Here is a 22,409-nt window from a genome sequence, read left to right as displayed (position 1 = left end):
TCCCTCAGAAATGAAAAAGAAATAAAAACATTGTTAGAAAAAAAAAAAAAGTCAAGGCAATTGGTTACTAGTAGAATTGCCTTGCTAAAAGTGTTAAGAAAAAATTCTTCAAAGAAAAATAAAATAATTTAGGTAAGAAACTCATTTCTGCAAAAGGAAGGATGAGCACTGGAGAAGGAATAAGTGAAGGTAAAATAAAAACTCTTTTGTTATTCCCCTTACCTAACACATAACAATTTGTTACTAATAGTAAATGTGTATATATATATATATATATATATAGCAAAACATATATATGGATCAAAACTATGTACTTGGCTGTATTATTTAAGTATACATGTATGCTGTTGCTGAAGCTAAAGCTCCAGTTCTTTGGCCACTGGATGCAAAGAGCTGACTCATTGGAAAAGACCCTGATGCTGGGAAAGATTCAAGGCAAAAGATGGGGGCAGCAGAGGATGAGATGGTTAGGTAGCGTAACCAACTCAATGAACATAAATTTGAGCAAACTCTGGGAGGTAGTGGAGAACAAAGGAGACTGGTGTGCTGCATTCCATAGAATTGCAAAAAGTGGGACATGACTTAGTGACTGAACAAAAAATGACTTAGGCAGAACAGATAATCTTATTAAAATAACTCCTAGCACATCTTTGGTTTTCAGAGTTAAGAAAAGATATTTTGAATTGGTGATAGTCAGTACAAAATAGTGCAGATGTTTTATTTCAAATGCCAGGAATGGGGGTGATGGGCAATATATTTTATATAAAGCAAATGTCATATGTTTTTCCATAGAAAGTAGTATAGTTTAGAGTCACATATATGTTCTGAAGAAAAACCAAATGGCAGAAACATATTCTTTCAGATTTGCTAGAGAAGAAGGAAGGTTTCTGTTCTAACTAATCGGTTTTAGTCTCCAAACAGAGTAATTTGCAGGAATTTATAAATCCTAACCTGAGCATTTGCAATCATTTTTTGTGACGGCGAGTCACAAATGAGTTCTTTGAATGTAAAGTCTATTTCTTAATGTTTCTGTTTATTTAGCTTGGTTATATCATAAGTAAAAGGATTATAATTTTAACATTCATATTTATTAAGAGAGCAGATAGATGTATTGACTGTGTCGTGCCCCATAGCAACTTTTAATGGAATAAATAGAAGTCTTCAAATTGCAATTATGGGTATATCTTTCTTTAGAACTTTCTATTTCACATATATGTCTCAATAGGGGGCAGTTTTATCACTACATAGAGTGATAATCAAGCAGCATAAAGAATAAAGGCGTCTGAATAACTCTGTCTTATGGCCTGGACAATAATGTCGAGAATTGTGTTAACCTGCAAACACCCAGAGAAGTGTGATGGTGACTGGGGAAAAGAATACTGTAAACCAGCATTGGTGAACCACTCAGAGGCATGTAAAGGCTTCAGTTAGTCCTTTCCTTCTCTTGGGTATATGGTAGATACAGGAATGAATATTGAGAAATTCCCAATCAAGCTTTTGTATTGTGCAGCTCTAGAGTTCATTTAAGGCCCTATGAATGCTATTTTTTTTTTAAATCATAGTCTGCATGGACTTATTCTGTTTCTTCTTTTGTAACTACTAACTGTGAACACATATTCTAGATTGTAGGATTTTATTTTGGTTTTGTTTTTTAATTAGAATAAGCACTTAGATTCTTTTGACATAGATTCCTAGACCTAACTCTGATCTAAAGCTGTATTTCTGTCTTACAAAATGATGATGTAAAAAAAATTCTGAAACAGTAGTTTACAGTCTATCTAGAGATAGATGTTAATGAGATATTCTGATTAGTTGAATATTTGTATTAAGCCACCCCCATATGAATCACTAATTTTAAAATAATGTAAAAATATAACTAAAATTGCACTGAAGATTATTTCATCTTTCCCTGATACTATAGAGGTAGTATAATGGTAATGCTTTTCATTTTAAATGATTTACTGTCTAATAGAGCTATAAAATTAATCAAATTTATAAAATATCTATTGAAACATATATCTAGGTATGGCTTTTGAAATAAGTACTATATATTTTTCATCCCCTGTCCTTCTCTCTAGAAACTACATATGCTAGCATTTTTTTATCCTATGTCTTTGAACGTTTATTTCTCTGGATGCTATATAGGCAAGAGCTTACCATAATTTACAACCCATATTGTATTTTCTACCTAAATTATATTTTTTAGTATTATCACTGATAAGCTTATTCACAAAAGTGCCAATTCAATAAATCCCTACATACCTTCAATGCCTAATATATGCCTAGGGGCCCAGTGACCTTTGCTTGCTATATATCTGCCTCACATTTTTTAAGCTCGAGATCCCTTTAAAATCTTAAAAATTATTGAGAACTCCAAAAGCTTTTGTGTATATGGGTTATGAAAATTTTCTATCTATTCAGTTGCTGAGTGATGTCTGACTGTGTGATTCTGTGGACTGCAGCACAAGAGGCTTCTCTGTCCATCACCAACTCCCAGAGCTTGCTCAGATTCACGTCCGTCAAGTCGGTGATGCCATCCAACCAAGTCATCCTCTGTCGTCCCCTTCTCCTCCTGCCTTCAATCTTTCTCAGAATCAGGGTCTTTCCCAGTGAGTCAATTCTTCACATCAGGTGGCCAAAGTATTGGAGTTTCAGCTTCAGCATCAACCCTTCCTATGAATATTCAGGATTGATTTCCTTTAGGATTGGCTGGTTTGATCTTACACTCCAAGGGACTCTTAAGAGTCTTCTCCAACACCACAGTTCAAAAGCATCAATTCTTCAGTGCTCAATTTCTTTATAGTCCAACTCTCACATCCATACGTGACTCCTGGAAAAACCATAGCTCTGATGAGACAGACCTTTGTTGGCAAAGTAATGTCTCTGCTTTTTAATATGCTAAGTTGATCATAGCTTTTCTTCTGAGGAGCAAGTGTCGTTTACTTTCATAGCTGCAGTCACCATCTGTAGTGATTTTCAAACCCAAGAAAAGAAAGTCTGTCACTGTATCTGTAGTTTCCCCATCTATTTGCCATGAAGTGATGGGATTGGATGCCATGATCTTAGTTTTTTGAATGTTGAGTTTTAAGTCAGCTTTTTCACTCTCCTCTTTCACTTTCATCAAGAGGCTCTTTAATTCCTCTTCACTTTCTGCCGTAAGGGTGGTGTCATCTGCATATCTGAGGTTATTGATATATCCCCAGCAGTCTTGACACCAGCTTGTGCTTCAACCAGCCCAGCATTTGACACGATGTACTCTGCATATAAGTTAAATAAGCAGGGTGACAATATACAGCTTTGACGTACTCCTTTCCCGATTTGGAACCAATTCGTTGTTCCATATCCAGTTCTAACTGTTGCTTCCTGACCTGCATATAGGTTTCTCAGGTGACATGTAAGGTGGTCTGGTATTCCCGTTTCTTGAAGAATTTTCCAATTTGTTGTGATCTACCCAGTCAAAGGCTTTGCTGTAATCAAGAAAGCAGAAATATATGTTTTTCTGGAATTCTCTTACTTTTTCGATGATCCAGTGGATGTTGGCAATTTGATTTCTGGTTCCTCTGCCTTTTCTAAATCCAGCTTGAACACCTGGAAGTTCACAGTTCATGTACTCTTGAAGCCTGGCTTGGAGAATTTTGAGCATTACTTTACTAGCATGTGACATGAGTGCAATTGTGCATTAGTTTGAGCATTCTTTGGCATTGCCTTTCTTTGGGATTAGAATGAAAACTGACCTTTTCCTGTCCTGTAGGCACTGCTGTGTTTTCCAAATTTGCTGGCATATTGAGTGCAGCACTTTCACAGCATTATCTTTTAGGATCTGAAATTGCTCAGCTGGAATTCCATCACCTCCACTATCTTTGTTCATAGTGATGCTTCCTAAGGCCCACTTGACTTCATATTCCAGGATATCTGGCTCTAGGTGAGTGATCACACCACTGTGATTATCTGGATTGTGAAGATCTTTTTTGTACAGTTCTGTGTATTCTTGCCACTTCTTCTTAATATCTTCTGCTTCTGTTAGGTCCATACTGTTTCTGTCCTTTATTGTGCCTGTCTTTGCATGAAATATTCCCTTAGTATTTCTGATTTTCTTGAAGACATCTCTAGTCTTTCCCATTCTACTGTTTTCCTCCATTTCTTTTTGCATTGACACTTAGGAAAGCTTTCTTATCTCTCCTTGCTATTCTTTGGAACTCTGTATTGAAATGGGTGTATCTTTCCTTTTCTCCTTTTCCTTTAACTTCTCTTCTTTTCTCAGCTATTTGTAAGGCCTCCTCAGACAACCATTTTGCCTTTTTTGCCTCTATTTTTCTTGGGGATGGTTTTGATCCCTGCCTCCTGTACAATGTCACGAACCTCTGACCATAGTTCTTCAGGCATTCTGTCTATCAGATCTAATCCCTTGAATCTATATCTCACTTCCACTGTATAATCATAAGGGATTTGACTTAGTTCATACCCAAATGGTCTAGTGGTTTTCCCTACTTTCTTTAAGTCTGAATTTTGCAATGAGGAGTTCATGAACTTAGCCGCAGTCAGCTCCCAGTGTTGTTTTTGCTGACCTGTATGGAACTTCTCCATCTTTGGCTGCAAAGAAGATAATCAGTCTGATTTCAGTATTGACCATCTGGTGATGTCCATGTGTAGAGTCTTCTCTTATGTTGTTGGAAGAGGGTGTTTGCTATGACCGGTGCATTCTCTTGGCAAAACTCTGTTAGCCTTTGCCCTGCTTCATTTTGTACTCCAAGTCGAAGTTTGCCTGTTACTCCAGGTATCTCTTGACTTCCTACTTTTGCATTCCAGTCCCCTGTGATGAAAAGGACATCTTTTTTGGGTGTAATTGAGAAAAATGTTAATTTTTTTTATTAATTCACATAAAGATAATAAACCATTACTTTTTAAAATAATATTTTATGAAAAATAATCCTATTATAGAACAAAAATTTTGAGAATGACATCATTTTACACTTTTGCAAGTCTCTTTAACATTTGGCTTAGTAAAAGACGAATGTAACCACATATCTGCTTTTGCATCCCAACTGTTGCCATGTATTAATATTTTTTGGTTGACTAATATTAAGAAAACCCAGCTAGATACGTAGTCATAAAATGGAATATATTATAGTAGCTTTTCAAGATAATTTTGGATGGTTGTCTTTGATACTACACCAGAACTTGACAAGTGTAAATTATTAAAGGCTAGTTTAATGTGGAATCTAACTATTGATGTGAACTTTAAGTACTCTTACAGTAAAATCTGTTGGTCTGTCATGCACTTTGGTTCATTTACTTATGGACGATTTTATATTATCATGCATTGAACATCTCACAACTAATGGTTAGCTGAATTATGCAACTTTCCTAAACATTGATGTATTTCATTATGCAATATTAAAAAAATTGTTAATATCACCATTAGTCTCTTCAAGAAAGGCTTCAAGTATTTAGAAACTATAAGCAAATACAGGTTTTCAAAAATTCTGATTTTTACTTGAATCTCAAATTTCATCATTTTGATTGCCAACAAATACTGTCAGTTGTTTTTCTTGAAGTGACAGATTTACTTTGTTCATTTTTGTGAAAATGTCTGCCAAATAACCAAATCTGAATAATTACTTTGACAGTTGTTCTTTTACATAAAAATGGTATTTTGTGGTAAAAGCAGCTAGTTCAGCTCACAACGCAAACAATTACAAAGGAACTTTTTCTCAAAATAACCATTATGCTTTTTGGTATGCAGCAGAAATGTTTTGTATGCACTTCCTATTTTTGTCACATATAATATTAAAAGATACATTTTCAGTGGTGGATATTTAATAAAAATTTGTGTTTTTCTTGCTTCGTAGAGGTCATTCTTAATAGAAATTGGCTTTTTCCCCCGATTGGTGGAAGATATACACATACATATACATATATACAATAAAATGAGGTATAACCCTTAACTTATTTTAATTGTATTTACCACTTACAATTTTTAGTGAAAGAAAAATGTATTAATTTCAACTGATACTATTAAATAAAGCAGAATTATAGAAAAGGTTTATTTTTAAAGAATACAGATATATAACAATGCTAGAAAATAAGAGAGCATTCCATTAAACCAAAATCTTTTCAGAATTTCTAAAAGGTAGAAAGCAATTGGGTTTGTATTTCTTTAGAAAATGAAACAAATCAGTGGTTTATTTTTTAATCCCAAGAAAGAAAAATCATATAGAATTAAGAACAATTTTCATTAGAGATCTGGCATAATTTCAAGATCAAAACTCAATTATGAGGAGCTTTGAATGCATACTGAAAAGTGAAAGAAGCCAATCTGAAAAGAAGGCTACATCCCGTAAAATTCCTACCCTATGACATTCTGGAAAAAGAAAACACACAGACAGATCAGTAATTGACAGGGCTTGTGGGAGCGGGTGAGAGGAATGAATAGATAGAGCCAGTGAGTTTTAGGGCCAGTGAGTTTTAGTGGAACTATTCTGTATGATACTGTAATTGTGGGTATAAGGCATTATGCATTAATCAGAACCCAAAGAATGAAAAACTGGGAATGAACCCTAAGGTAAACTGTGAAATTCAGTTAATGGTAATATATCAATATGAGTTCAATTGTAAAATTGTACCACAATAATGCATGTGTGTATATGTGTATAGTAGGAGGGGATATATGGAAATTCTCTATTTCCTATATAATTTTTATGTAAACCTAAAACTACTCTGTCTCTGCTATGAAGATGTACTGTCTGACTTTTAAGAAACACAAATAATATGAAAGATAAACATAAAAACTGATCCCAGAGGAAATAGATTTATCCAGAAAACAAAAAAATATTGTATTTTGTTTATAACATTTTATAAACAAAATATTATAAAATGTTATTAATAGTAAAGAAGATATATCTTGAGAGACACAATAGCCTACTATTAAACAAATGAACACTAAGAGGATAAGAAATGATTCATGAAAATTGAAATGTGACTTCTAAAATGAAAAAAAAAACAGCATGAAAGCTGTATAACAGAATGATATAAAACATAAGCCTTTTTCAATGCTATGGCAAAACCAATACAATATTGTAAAGTAAAAAATAATAATAATAATAATAATAATTTTTTAATAAGCCTTGAAAGCAAGTATCCTAAAGAGATGTATCTTATATTATGTTCACTGCTTTATAACTAGCACCTGGAACAGTGTGCAGTCCTCAGCAGGCACTCAGTAAACATTTGTTAAGTCACAAATCGAACGATTTTGTATCTTGAAAAATACTGCTGAGGAACTTTTCCTGAACATAGCATAACATAAAGAGATAGAAAATGAAACACAAAACTGAACGTGGAAAATAGATCCAAGGGATCTAATTTGTGTATACTAAGAAGTAAAAAAGTAGGAACAGAGAAAATAGACAGTGGTGATTGATGAGGGAAAAGTGAACTTTCTGCTGGACTGCAGAAAGACATAGTTCTTCAGATCAAAAAAGACTACTGAGTACTGAACAGAAGTGACTGTAAGGATACATAACTAGTAAAATTTTCAAATCTAAGGATGGAAAGGTTGTAAGACTTCCAGCAAGAAAGAAAGCACAAATAAGACAGACATGTTTTTCATATTCAGTGATACATGGTATGAAACAGTGGATCAGTCTCCCTCTTTTGAATTTTAAGTCCTCTTTATTTTTGAAAGATATTAAATATGCTCACCAGATATAGATAGATGTTCAGGTAGATAGTTGTGTTTTTTTTACCCAGTACTTAAAAGATTTTGATGCATGTCTTTTTTTTTTCCCTTCCATTTTTATTTAAATATAATTGATAGACAGCACTGTAAAAGATTAAGTATACAGCAGTATTATTTGACTCACAAACATCATAAAGTGATTACCACAAGGAGTTTTATGAATATCCATGATACTATGTAGATATAAAATGAAAGAAAAGAATATATTTTGTGATGAGACTTCTTAAGATTAACTCTCAATAACTTTCATATGTAACATACATCAGTGTTAACTATATTAATGATGTCTATTATATCTTTGGTACTTACATATCTTATAAATTTGTACCTTTGACCACATTTATCTAGTGATTAGATATTTCTGTACAGAACAAAATGATCACAAGTGTAAATCTAGTAACCACCTGTTACCACACAAAGATGTTAGATTATTATTGACTATTTTCCCCAGACTTTACTTTTCATTCTCATGACTTGTTTACTCTGTGACTGGAATTTTTTACCTCTTCATTTTCCCTCACCTTATTTCACTCTTCCCCCACCCCTTCCCCTGCTGATAAACCATTTGTTTGTACTCTCTATCAGTGACTCCGTTTCTGTTTTATTTGTTCATTTGGCTTTTTTTTTTTTCACACTTCACATATAAGTGAATTCATGCCATATTTATCTTTCTCTATCTGACTTACTTCACTCAGCAGAATACTCTCTAGGCTCATTCATGTTGTCACAAATGGAAAGATTTCATTTTTTTATGGCTGATTAATATTCAATTTTGTGTGTTATGTACCACGTCTATATTCATCTATTGATGGGCACTTACGTTGCTTCCATATCTTGGCTATTATGAATAATGCTGCAGTGAATACAGGGGTGCATTTATCATTTCCTAAAAGTGTTTTAGTATTTCCTAAAGTACTTTTGTGTTTCCTGAAAACACTACGAACTTAGTGTTTTTGTTTCCTTTGGAAAGCTACCCAGAAGTAGAATTGCTGGATCATAGCTTTATTTTTAATTTTTTGAGGAACCTTTGTTCTCTCTTCCATAGCATCTGCACCAATTACAATCCCACCAATAGTGCACGAGACTTCCCTTTTTTCCATATCCTCACCAACACTTGTTATAATCTTTTTGATAATAATTATTCTGACAAGTGTGAGGTGATCTTATTAAATTTTGATTTGTATTTGACTAATAATTATGTGTCTGTCATCCATCTGTCTGTCTTCTTTGGAACGTGGGTATCCTTGTCTTGCTCCTAATCTTAGAAGAAATACTTTCAGCTTTTCATCATTGAGTATGATGTTGGCAGTAGGTGTATCGTATATGGCCTTTATTTTATTGAGATATATTTCCTCTGTATCCAATTCTGAAGAGTTTTTATCATAAATAGATGTTGGATTTTGTCACAGTCTTTTTCTGCATCTATTGAGATTGTTATATGGTTTTTATTCTTCAGTTTATTAGGTGGTGTATCACACTGATTTGTGGATATTATACTGTCCTTGTATCCCTGGGATAAATTCCACTTGATCATGGTATTGTTGTTCAGTTGCCAAGTCATGTCCAACTCTCTGTGACTCCATGAACTGCAGCATGCCAGGCTTCCCTGTTCTTCACTATCTCCTGGAGTTTGCTCAAACTCATGTCCATTGAGTCAGTGATAGCATCCAACCATGTTATCCTCTGACACCCTCTTCTCCTCTTTGCCCTCAATCTTTGATGATTCTTTTAATATATTGTTGAATTTGAATTGCTTATGTTCTGTTGAGGGTGTTTTACATCTCTGTTCATCAGAGATAGTGGCCTGCAATTTTCTCTTTTTTTGGTGTCTTTGTCTGGTTTTGATACAGATTGATGATTTCATAAAAGTTTCTTCCTCTTCAATTTTTGGAAATAATTTGAGAAGGATTGGCATTAACCATTCTTTAAATGTTTGTACTTAACTGTGAAGTTATCTGGTCCTGAACTTTGGTTTGGGGGAGTTTTTTTAATTATCATCACTGATTTAAGTTCATTTTTGAAAAGGGCCTGTTCATATTTTGTACATTTCTACAAATTTATCTATGTCTTCTAGGTTGCTCATTCTATTGGCATGTAATTTTTTGTGTAGTCTCTTATAATCTTTTGTATTTTTATAGTATTGATCATAATTTTCCCTTTTCATTTGTGATTTTATTTGGGTCTTTCCTCTTTTTCTCAAAATGAGTCTGACTAAAGTTTTATCAATTATTGTTATCTTTCCAAAGAACCAGCTCTCAGCTTCATGGATCTTTCCTTTTTATTTTTTTGGTCTCTGTGTCATTTATGTCTACTCTGACCTTCAGTATTTCCTTCTTCTCCCTTTCTGTTTTGTTTTTCTTTTTCTAGAGCCTCTAAGCATATCGTTAGTCTTCTTTTTCTTATTTTTCTTTTCTGAGGTAGATTTGTATTGCTATAAATGCCTCTTTTAGGACTGGTTGGCTATATCTCATGAATTTGGTTAATTATGTATTTGTTTTCATTTGTCTCCAGGAATTTTTTTTCCTTTTATCTTTAATTTTGTCAGTGATGCATTGGTTGTTTAGTAGCACATTGTTTAACATCCATGTGCTTGTGTTTTTGCAATTTTTGTTTTATGGTTAGTTTCCAGACTTATACTTTTGTGTTCAGAAATAACGCCTGATATAATTTCAGTCTTCTAAAATTTACTGTGACTTGTTTGTGGCCTAGCATGTGATCTATCCCAGAGAATGTGCACTTGAAAAGAGTGTATATTTTGCTGCTTTTGAATGGAATGCTCTGTATATAGCTATTAAATCTATCTGATTAATATGTCATTTAAGGTCAGTGTTTCCTCTTTGATTCTACCTGGATAACCTATTGATGTAATTGGGGTATGAAAGTCCTCTACTATTATTGTATTAGTGTCACTTTCTTTATTTGTGGTTGGTAATATTTGCTGTATTAAGTACTCTTAGGTTGGGTGTGTATGTATTTACAGTTGTTATATCTTTTTGTTGAATTGATTCCTTTATCATTACATAATGTGTCTTTGTATAATATTTTAAATATATTATGCTACTTCCTTCCGGCCTGCAGAGTTACCCTAAAGTCAGCTGGTAGTCTTATGGGAGTTCCACTAAAAGTAACTTATTTCTTTTCCCTTGCCATTTTTTCATATTTTCTTTTTATCCTTAATTTTTGCCATTTTAATTCCAGTGTGTCTTGGTGTGGTCCTCTTTCATGATCTTGTTTGAGACTCTGTGCTTCCTAGACCTGAATGTCTGTTTCCTTTCCCAGGTTAGGGTTTGTTTTTGTTTGTTTGTTTGTTTGTTTTTAACTATTGTATCTCATATATGTTCTCTACTCCTTTCTCCTTCCCTTATCCCTCTAGGATCTCTATAATATGAATGTTAGTATGCTTGATGTTTTTCCAGAGGTCTCTTAAATTGTCATTTCTTTTTTATTCTTTATTCTTTTTAGCTTCAGTGGTTTCCACCAGTCTTCCAGCTCACTGATCTGTTCTCTGCTTCATCTAATCCACTGTCAGTTACTTCTAGTGTATTTTCTAATGCTTTGTTAAACTTCTCACTGTGTTCATCCAGTCTTCAACAAGTTAGTTGAGCATTTTTATGATCATTACTTTGAACTTTTATTGGGTAGACTGCTTATCTCCATTTCATTTCTTTCTTCACCTAGAGTTTTCATTCCTTCATTTAACCCATTTTTCACCTCATTTATCTCAGTCTTGCATTTATTTGTAGGTATTAGGTAAAGTTGGTTACATTTCCTGATCTTGGAGTAATGGCCTTTTGTAGGAGATTTCTTATGGGGCCCAGCATTTCACTTCCCTCTGGTCACCAGAGCTGGTTACCAGGGTAAGGCCCTAGCATGACTAGTTGTAGGTCCCAGGAATCCCAGGGCTGATGATAGCCTGTTTGTGAGTGGGCCAAAGAGTTGGGTTGCAGGACAGCTAGCTGCAGGTGCCAAAAGTCCAGGTGCTTGTGCCAATCTGCTAATGGGTGGGGCCAGGTCCTGCTGCAGTTGACTTCAGGCCTGGGGGTTCTGAAGCTGGCCTTGGCCTACTTTTGGGCAGTGTTAGGTCCCAGGGAAGCTTGCTGAGGGTTGTGGGGGATCCTGGGGCTGGTGTCCAACTGGCTGGTGGACAGGGCTACATCCCCTCTTGACTGGCTCCTCTGCCTGGGGTTTGCCAGAACTGATACCAACTGGAAGGTTAGCAGGGCTGGATCCCAGGGCCAGTGGCTAGAGGGAGGACTCCAAAGTGTTACTTGCCAGCATGAAGGAGCTCCCCCAAAAGGTTTCTGTCAGTGTCTGTGTTCCCAGGGAGAGTCTTAGATGCCTCCATCTCTTTGAGAGGCTCTCCAAGATCAGCAAATGTGTCTGACCTGGTCTCCTTTCAAATTAGTTACTCTGCACAGGGTCTCAGAGCCAGTGAGAATTTGTGTGCACCCTTTAAGAGCATAATCTCTGTTTCTTACTACCCTATAGCTATCCTATATATAAATCCCACTGGCTTTCAAAGCCAGACATTCTGGAGGCTTCTTTCACCATGCAGGACCCAGAACTGGGGAGCTCTAGGTGAGGGTGGGATCCCTTGAACCTTGGGAAGAACCTCTGCAATTATTCTTCCCTCTATGGGCCACCTACCCCAGGGTGTGGGTCGTGATTATATTGCATCTCTGCCCCTCCTACCCATCTCATTGTGATTCCTTTTTTCTTAACCCTTAGAAAATACTTTCTGTTGGTCTTCAGGTCATCCTCATCAATAGTTGTTCTATAAATAATTGTAATTTTGGTGGTGTGCCCATGGGAGAAGTAGAGCATGAGGTCTTCCTACTCTGCTTTTGGTCTCCTCTCTCTATCTTCAAAGTTTTGAGTGAAAACATTTTGTTATCGAGGACTATACTTAAATAAAATTCAAATGTGAATACAGAGGAAACTTCAAACTTTGCAGAACATACAGTTTACCATTCACATACATTTCCTGAAAAAAAAAAATATAGGACAGATTACAATAAAACAAAAAATGTAGTTCAAGAGAGAGGACAATAAGGGATACAAGAAAGCAGTGTTAAATAAGCTGAAGAATACATTACTTTGCCAACTAAGGTCCGTCTAGTCAAGGCTGTCGTTTTTCCAGTAGTCATGTATAGATGTGAGAGTTGGACTGTGAAGAAGGCTGAGCGCTGAAGAATTGATGCTTTTGAACTGTGGTGTTGGAGAAGACAGTTGAGAGTCTCTCGGACTGCAAGGAGATTCAACCAATCCATTCTGAAGGAGATCAACCCTGGGATTTCTTTGGAAGGAATGATGCTAAGAGTGAAGTAAGCCAGAAAGAAAAACACCAATACAGTATACTAACACATATATACGGAATTTAGAAAGATGGCAATGACGACCCTGGATGCAAGACAGGAAAAAGACGCAGCTGTCTATAACGGACTTTTGGACTCAGAAGGAGAGGGAGAGGGTGGGATGATATGGGAGAATGGCATTCTATCATGTATACTATCATGTAAGAATTGAATCGCTAGTCTATGTCTGACGCAGGATACAGCATGCTTGGGGCTGGTGCATGGGGATGACCCACAGAGATGTTATGGGGAGGGAGGTGGGAGGGGGGTTCATGTTTGGGAACACATGTAAGAATTAAAGATTTTAAAATTAAAAAAAAAAAAAAAAAAAAAAATAAACTGAAACTCCAGTACTTTGGTCACCTCATACAAAGAGTTGACTCATTGGAAAAGACTTTGATGCTGGGAGGGATTGGGGGCAGGAGGAGAAGGGGACGACAGAGGATGAGATGGCTGGATGGCATCACTGACTCGATGGACGTGAGTCTGAGTGAACTCCGGGAGTTGATGATGGACAGGGAGGCCTGGCGTGCTGCGATTCATAGGGTCGCAAAGAGTCAGACACAACTGAGCGACTGAACTGAACTGAAGGCATAGTTAAATATAGAGTAATTGATTTAAAGAATGTACTGACAAAGTAGAGGCATAGTATGTTTAAGCAATTAACATTTTAGACATAAAATTCAGATAATCTCAATAAGATATGAGCTATATTTGTGTTTTTGAGTGGGGAGTAAAATACATTCAATTCATAGGTCTCATTCGGAAAAGGGAGATTATTAACTTTAAACTTCAACTGTTTTTGTTAAAAGTTAAGATTAATTATTAGAAAAAAGGAGACAGGATTTAATAACAGCAAATACTTGGATAGCACTTTTTATATTCCAGGTACTGTTCTGAATGCTTTGTATATATTAATTCTCTTAATGCTTTCAACAGCTCTGTGAGCTAGGTACCTTACAAATGAGGGAAGTGAGACCCCAGGGAATAAAGTAACTTGTATAAGATTACTACTACACAGTCAGTAGTGGCAGAGTCCAGCAAGATTGGCTCTTTACTACTGCCCTACTATTACTTCTTGGGGAAAAAAAAAGGCAAGAAATAAAACCAAATATAACAGAATCACAGTAATTGTAAATAAACTAAATGTCACTGCTACTTGTCTTTATTATTAACAAAAAATTTTGACCTAATTTTTTGCAGAATTTTTAAAGGTTGTTTGTATTATTTATCTATTTATTATCTCATTATCTTTGACTTGAAGCCCCTGGAGAGGAACATGAGAGACGGAATATATTTGATTGACTTTGTAGGATAATTTCTATGGGGCCAAAAGCAGTTGGACAGTTGAACACCTATTATATTCATTTGTTGATTATGATGATGATGTCTTGATATTTCTAACTTCCCTATAAATCCTATCTAAATTTCATTTCCTCTTTACATTCATTATCATCATCAGTTAACTTTTATTATTTGCTGGGAATATTCAAAGGATAGCAACTCACTTAAGAATGTGGTGATAAAGAGTGTTGCTTCAAATCCATATTGACTGGGTTGAAATTCCACTCATAGTTTCAATAAGTGAGCTGTCTATATTTCACTTTCCTTTGATATGGAAAATGATGATAACAATAGTATCTACCTTATAAGGGTTTAGTGCTGAAGAGATTAGTTAATATGTACAGCTTTGGTCACCTTAATTCTAAGTCCCAAACAATTTGGTAGGAAACATCCATCAGGTGAATGTTTAGCTCTGTGGCAAACATACTATTTAAGATCGAACATTTTATGCTGGTGTTATATCAGTTTGGTTGATGAATAGGTATTTCTTTTATTTTCTATTTTAGTCGGCATTCTCATAACTTTCATTCCTTTTTAGATCTAATCATAGGAACTACACAGAGAAAAATTATGATCTCGTTTTCACAAATACTTGAATATCTGGTCTGTTAATATTTTTCTGAGTGAATATCCTAAAGCACTTTGTATGAGAAAGTTTCAGAAGTCATGCTGCCTTGGCCTTGGTATTTCTGTGGGTAACTACAGTTTGTCTGGGGCCCTCAAAGTAGCTGCAGATATGGTGTGATCATATAAAGTGGTAGGAACATCAACCCACTTTTTAAGTAGCTGCATCATATGTTGAGCTTCCAGTCAGTTAAAATCTCTGTCTCTTTACATGAACTGCTCTCAGCTAAGTATCATCCATCTATGTGTGCAGTCTGTTTGGATTCTTAATGAGGGATTTATATTTCTCAGCTGGTAAAGAATCTTCCTGCAATGCAGGAGACCCTGGTTTGATTCCTGAGTTGGAAAACTCCCTTAGAGAAGGGATAGATTACCCATTCCAGTATTCTCAGGCTTCCCTGGTGGCTCAGATGGTAAAGAATCTGCCTGCAATGCAAGAGACCTCAGTTTGATCCCTGGGTTGAGAAGATTTTAAATTTTAAAATAAATTTTAATAGAAATTTATTTTTAATTTTAAATTAAAGTTACTTTTTAATTTAAAAAGTAAATGTTAATAGAAAAATAGGCAAATAAAAATTATGAGGAAGCAGCTAAGTGGTAGTGACAGAGAACAACTTTAGATAGAATAACAGTGAAATCCTTTGGGGAAGTTGATATTTAAGATTTTTAAAATTAGGTAAATTGAGCCATGTGTAGACAAGAATGTGTCAACTAATTTTTGTTATGTAACAAAACAAATTCAGTTGTTTAAAACAACAACCTATATTCACTCACAATTTTCTGAGTTGGCAGTTGGGGCTGGTGCTCAGCTATAATGATTTGTCTCTGATCCACATGATATCATCTGGGCTCACCAGTACATTTGCAATTAGGTGACAATTATTGGCTGTACCCACACATGTCCAATGGTTGGCTTGTTGTCAGCAGTCACAATGGAGGCAGCTGGACCATATGTCACTTACTATTCAGCAGGCTAGCCTAGGCTTGTTCACATCTTCGGTCTTGTGAGTTCCCAAGATCAGCAGGAGCGGACTATTCCAGTGCACAAGCTTTTTTTAAGCCTTTATTTGCACATGGCAGAGCCCAAATTCAGAGTGTAGAAAACTGATCTCTGCATCTCGATGAATTGCATATAGGTGTATATGGAGAGATAGGAGAATTTTATCTTATTTTGTAATCATCCAAATGGAGCAAGCACTTTTTAAGAGAAACAGAGCATCATGTCTTAAGGCCTTATGGTGACAAAGTGTTCAATGTGTTTGTTGAGCCAGAAGATCAGTGAATTGGAACGTAGCTCAATATGCAGGATAAAAATGAAGGCTGGAACTGGATCCTGCAGAGTTCTATAGAGCATTGTAAGGAGTCTCATTTTATTCCAGATGTAAGAAGGCAGCATCAAGTAGGTGGCAAAAAAGAGGTCCTGGTCTACTTATGAAATGCTGCTGAAAGAGTAATGAAGGTAAGTTAGGAAAGCATCCTAGGTTTGGCAGAAAGGACTTTTAGATGAAAGGATTTCCTTTACCAGATATTGAGGCTTATTATAAGGCCACAATAAGTGAAAGTTGCTCAGTTGTGTCCAACTCTTTGTGACCCCATGGACTATACAAGACAATGGGATTCGCCAGGCCAGAATACTGGAGTGGGTAGCCATTCCCTTCTTCAGGGGATCTTACCAACCCAGGGATCGAACCCAGGTCTCCCACATTGCAGGCAGATTCTTTACCAGCTGAGCTACAAGGTATGATTATGGCATCAGTTCATTTCAGTTCAGTTCAGTCGCTCAGTCATGTCCGACTCTTTGCGGCCCCATGAATTGTAGCACGCCAGGCCTTCCTGTCCATCACCAGCTCCCAGAGTTCACTCAAACTCATGTCCATCGAGTCAGTGATGCCATCCTGCCATCTCATCCTCTGTCGTCCCCTTCTCCTCCTGCCCCCAATCCCTCCCAGCATCAGGGTCTTCTCCAATGAGTCAACTCTTCGCACAAGGTGGCCAAAGTACTGGAGTTTCAGCTTTAGCATCGTTCCTTCCAAAGAACACCCAGGGCTGATCTCCTTCAGAATGGACTGGTTGGATCTCCTTGCAGTCCAAGGGACCCTCAAGAGTCTTCTCCAACACCACAGTTCAAAAGCATCAATTCTTTGGCTCTCAGCTTTCTTCACAGTTCAACTCTCACAGCCATACATGACCACAGGAAAAACCATAGCCTTGACTAGACGGACCTTAGTCAGCAAAGTAATGTCTCTGCTTTTTAATATGCTCTCTAGGTTGGTCATAACTTTCCTTCCAAGGACTAAGTGTCTAGGAATAGACAATAACATAATGGAACAAAATAGAAGTCAACATATTTGGCCTCTTAATAACAATGCGGCACTTTAGAACAGTGGAGGGAGAGTAAGGTCATTGAAATAAATGGGTTATACCAATTAATAAGTACATGAAAATTACAGTGAAATTTACCCTAATATACACTATACTGAAAATCAATTTCAGGTAGATGATTAAATATTATTAAATGCAAAATAATACTCTGTTAATGACCTTGGGAAAAGGTAAGTGTTCTTAAATAAGACACAAAAATTACTAACCATAAAGGCAAAATATTCTTTAAAATTAAGAACTTCATTTCATCAAAAGACACCATGAGAAGTGTGAAAAGGCAAACCAGAAGAAAGGAAAAAATATTTGCAACACATCTAACCAATAACAACAAGTAACCAGACTAAGTAAAAATGCTTACAAGTATATAAGAAAAATCAGAAAGCCAATTTAAAAAATGAGCTAACAGCTTGAATATGTCCTTCATAAAGAGAGAAATTACCTACAGGTGCAGAAAGAGGCTGTAAGAGGAAGTAAGGCCATCTGGATAAATCAAGTAACAGTTTATCCAGTTGAAAGGCTTTTCTGTATTTTCAAGGCTCTGTTTGCCTCTTTTCTGTACCTTCTACATCTCATGTAACCTAAAAATATTTAGAAAGCCCAAGGGCTACTCAAATAGTAATCGTTGATCTCCATTTTTCACTTTCATCAAAGTGAGGAGAAAAGCATCTACACCATTTGCCTCAGTGGACTGAGGCCAGGCCTTGTTTAAGGAATATTTCCCAAGGCTCTAACCAAAACTATTGGGCCTGTGAGAAAGGTTAGGAGGAAAAGATGGCTGTAGATAATATTTATTGAATATTTGTTGTATGCCAGGCTGTGTTTTGCTCAATACTTTATGTGGATTGATTTGATTGAAGTGGCTCAGTCGTGTCCGACTCTTTGCGACCCCATGGACTGTAGCCTACCAGGCTCCTCTGTCTAAGGGATATTCCAGGCAATAGTACTGGAGTGGATTGCCATTTCCTTCTCCAGTGGATCTTCCCGACCCAGGGATGGAACCCGAATCTCCCGCATTGTAGACAGATGCTGTACCGTCTGAGCTACCCTCACATAGCACCTTCACATATGAGGACATTGTGATGTTAAGTAACAGGAATTGTGCCACCAGACTCTGTGCTGCTAACCGGAGTGCCTCTTTCCTAGCTATTCCATTTGGGAGAGAGGAGCAGGTGAGTATTTTCCAGCTGCAAGGCTGATCCCAGAATTACTACAAGTTTCTTTGCAATATCTCTTGCCTGACATACCTTGGGCTTTGGCCTTTTATTGTCTCTGAGGTCCAGGAAGGTGCAAAATGTGGAATAAAGAATGCTGCCTGCGTAGTGTGAAGCTGAAGTTTGACTTCCTCTTGCCCTCAGGTCTCAGTTCAGTTCAGTCACTCAGTCTGTCCAGCTCTTTGCGACCCCAGGGACTGCAGCACACCAGGCTTCCTTGTCCATCACCAGCTCCCGGAGCTTACACAAACTTATGTTCATCGAGTCGGTGATGCCATCCAACCATCTCATCCTCTGTCACCCTCCTTTCCTCCTGCCTTCAATCTTTCCCAGCATCAGGGTCTTCTCAGATGAGTCAGTTCTTCACATCAGGTGGCCAAAGTGTTGGAGTTTCAGCTTCAGACAAAGGAGAAAAGGAAAGATATACCCATTTGAATGCAGAGTTTCAAAGAGTAGCAAGGAGAGATAAGAAAGCCTTCCTCAGTGATCAGTGCAAAGAAATAGAAGAAAACAATAGAATGGGAAAGACTAGAGATCTCTTCAAGAAAATTAGAGATACCAAGGGAACATTTCATGCAACAATGGGCACAATAAAGGACAGAAATGGTATGGACCTAACAGAAGCCCTCAGGTCTATTCATGTGCAAATGCCCATATAAGGCTGGTTATCTTGTGACAGTAGCTTTTTTGCTGTGGTGGGAGTGGGACCTAATACTTAACTAGTTCTGGTTAAATAGAGATAAAGGTTTTCTTAATGTTTTCTGGTACTATACTTTAACATTTAGCATTATATAAAAATGCTAAAATGAATAATCAAGACTTCTAGGTTTTCAATGTACATTTCTAGTTTCTTCTCACTTTGCAAGGTAGCATTTCTGTCACTGATTATGCACAAAAACAGATATACCTGCTTCTCATAAATATTTTCATTCACTTTAACAAAATATGAAACCAGTTTCTCAATTTCTCAAGGAAACCAATCTCATACTGAACTAAGAGAAATTGTTTTGCTTATATTTTGCAGACTTTGGATAATGAGATGAGTACAGATGATGACACTGAATATGCAGAAGAAAAGGAGAGCTACATCTGTGCAGTGTGTCTGGATGTTTATTTCAACCCCTACATGTGTTACCCTTGCCACCACATCTTCTGTGAGCCCTGCTTACGGACCCTTGCCAAAGACAATCCTGCAAGCACTCCCTGCCCATTGTGTCGGACAGTTATTTCCAGAGTCTTTTTTCAGACAGGTAATTGTTGTCTTTCATTAACATGATTGCCTAATTATTTTGACTACCTCTTTGTTCCAGTTCTAAAGGTACTTTATGAATTATTATGAGAAAGTTATTGAAAATCATATATAGCATAATTCGTTACTCTCCAGTTTATAGAAGAGTGCTTGCCAACTCGTTAGAACTTTGTTAAAATCGTAGAATCAGAGATGAAACCAGTTCCTCATCTCTACTCCTCTATTTAATGCTGAGATCTTTTCTAAAGCATCCTAACTAGTTTTTCAATCGTCAGCTGTACATCTCCAGTGTCGAGGACATTCCATTAAAATTTGGAGCAGCCCTATTGATTATTTATGCCTCAAGTCTAACTTCTATTTCTTCTCATCTTTTGACCTTTGTTTTTTCCTCTGGAGTCTCAAAGAATAAATCTATAAATGTCTGAGGATAACTACTATGCCTTTCCCTCAAACTCCAAATCTTCTAAACCTTCTTGTTGTTTTTAAGGTCTTTATTCTTGAAGACAGTAAAATTGGAACAAGGATTTGTTTACATAATTACCATGTAAAGATGAGATATAATACAGTATTTTGATACAAATAGAAACAGGGAAAACTAATGAATGTGGAACATGGAAACCTGCTAAGGAGAAAGGGAAAAATGATAGAAGTAAGCAGAGCTGTTGGACTGTAAAGAAAGCTGAGCCCCAAAGAATTGATGCTTTTGAACTGTGGTGTTGGAGAAGACTCTTGAGAGTCCCTTGGACTGCAAGGAGATCCAGCCAGTCCATCCTAAAGGAGATCAGTCCTGGGTGTTCATTGGAAGGACTGATGTTGAAGCTGAAACTCCAAAACTTTGGCCCCCTGATGTGAAGAGCTGACTCATTTGAAAAGACCCTGATACTGGGAAAGATTGAGGGCAGGAGGAGAAGGGGAAGACAGAGGATGAGATGGTTGGATGGCATCACCAACTCAATGGACATGAGTTTGGGTAAACTCCAGGAGATGGTGGTGGACAGGGAGGCCTGGCATGCTGCAGTCCATGGGGTTACAAGGACTCGGAAATGACTGAGTGACTGAACTGAACTGAAAGCAGAGCTGATATCTATTGAGTGTGCTACTGTGTGCTAAACTTTTGAGAAGGAAATTTCTGTATCCACATTCTCACCTCAACCATAGGCCAAATAAGATCAAAGTATGTACTTTATTCATAGTAAAACTGAAGAAGACACATAGCACATTTTTCTTCCCCTAAAGAAAATCCAAGGACCCATCTGCAAAGAAGAATCAGTTTATAAAAATAAGTTTTGTATACCCAACCAACTGCATGAATGCTTGCAAACCTGTCGTACCAGCTCAGTAATCAAACAATGAGATACCACCTCACACTCACTAGGATGGCTGTAGTTAAAAAGATAGATAATAATAAGTGTTGACAAGGATATGGAAAAATTGAAACTCATATATTACTGATAGGAGTATAAAATGGTAAAGTCAGTTTGGAAAATAGCAGAATCAGCTTTGCACATACAAGATTCTAAGCCTGCTTGTGAGATGGGGAAAAAATTCTTGTGTCCCAAATTAACTAAGAGTTCTTTTGTCTGTGAAGATGGAGAAGATTCCAGGATGGGCAGGGCCAAGGAAGAAGACCTTTGGCTAGGGGGAACCTTTCCATTTCTTGACTGACAGCCTCATTATTCCAGACAAGGAGCTCCCACATCAGTACCCCAATAGCAGATCTGTTCAGGGATGTCAAACATGCTGCTTGACAGGATCTGCCAGCCACCTTCATCAGGAGGCCAAGGAAGGGGAAAGGCTATGGCTTACAAATGTTAAATGGAGTGAGGGTCTTCCAAGAGAGTGGGGAAGAATCTCTTAGCCAATGAGATCATGGTTTTGTTTTCAGGGAAGGCATCATATTTTCTTGAATCAGTTGTATGACTGAAGCCTTCACACCAAGCATGGCATTGCCCCTACTGCAGATTGACTTTGGGGGACCCCTGCATGAGCCCTACTATAGACTTCAGGAATCCAGCCCATGGCCATATGGAAGATGCAGATGTCTCAAGTACTACATAGAGAGCCACAGGGTCAGTGCAGCTGAACCCTCAACCGTGAAGTCACTTGCTGCTCTCACCCCATTCAAATGCACCTGAACCTCAACAAGGAGAATTTCTACCCTGCTTCCATTATTTTCCTCCATTAAGCCTCTGTGTCCTTTTAGACCACTGCCCCCATCCCCCTACTCTTCTGCCTTTACGTGGTGAAACTAGGTGCTAATAAGCAGTAGTGCTGGTGAACTCCGTTGGAAATGGGAAAATAAAATGGCTGAGTCTTCACCTTGTGTATGAAAGAAAGAAAGTGAAAGTGAAGTCACTCAGTCGTGTCTGACTCTCTGCGACCCCAGGGACTGTAGCCTACCAGGCTTCTCCGTCCATGGGATTTTCCAGACAAGAGTACTAGAATGGGGTGCCATTTCCTTCTCCAGGGGATCTTCCTGACCCAGGGATCAAACCCAGGTCTCCTGT

The 22,409-nt window shown here is 37.1% G+C and overlaps 1 protein-coding gene across 1 annotated transcript in view; it reads left to right on the top strand.

Moving 5' to 3' along the window:
- The window catches only part of RNF180 (ring finger protein 180), a 240,461-nt gene that overhangs the window by 148,173 nt on the left and 69,879 nt on the right, over positions 1-22,409 (top strand). Inside the window, exon 5 of the mRNA XM_052659307.1 lies at positions 19,678-19,903. Coding sequence (XP_052515267.1) covers positions 19,678-19,903 — 226 coding nt within the window. The remainder of the gene's footprint in view (positions 1-19,677; positions 19,904-22,409) is intronic.

The sequence above is a fragment of the Budorcas taxicolor genome, chromosome 20 (assembly GCF_023091745.1).
Source record: "Budorcas taxicolor isolate Tak-1 chromosome 20, Takin1.1, whole genome shotgun sequence".
NCBI classification, from domain to species: domain Eukaryota; kingdom Metazoa; phylum Chordata; class Mammalia; order Artiodactyla; family Bovidae; genus Budorcas; species Budorcas taxicolor.
Note: the sequence above shows the minus strand (reverse complement) of the source record. Positions and strands in the feature narration are given on the sequence as shown.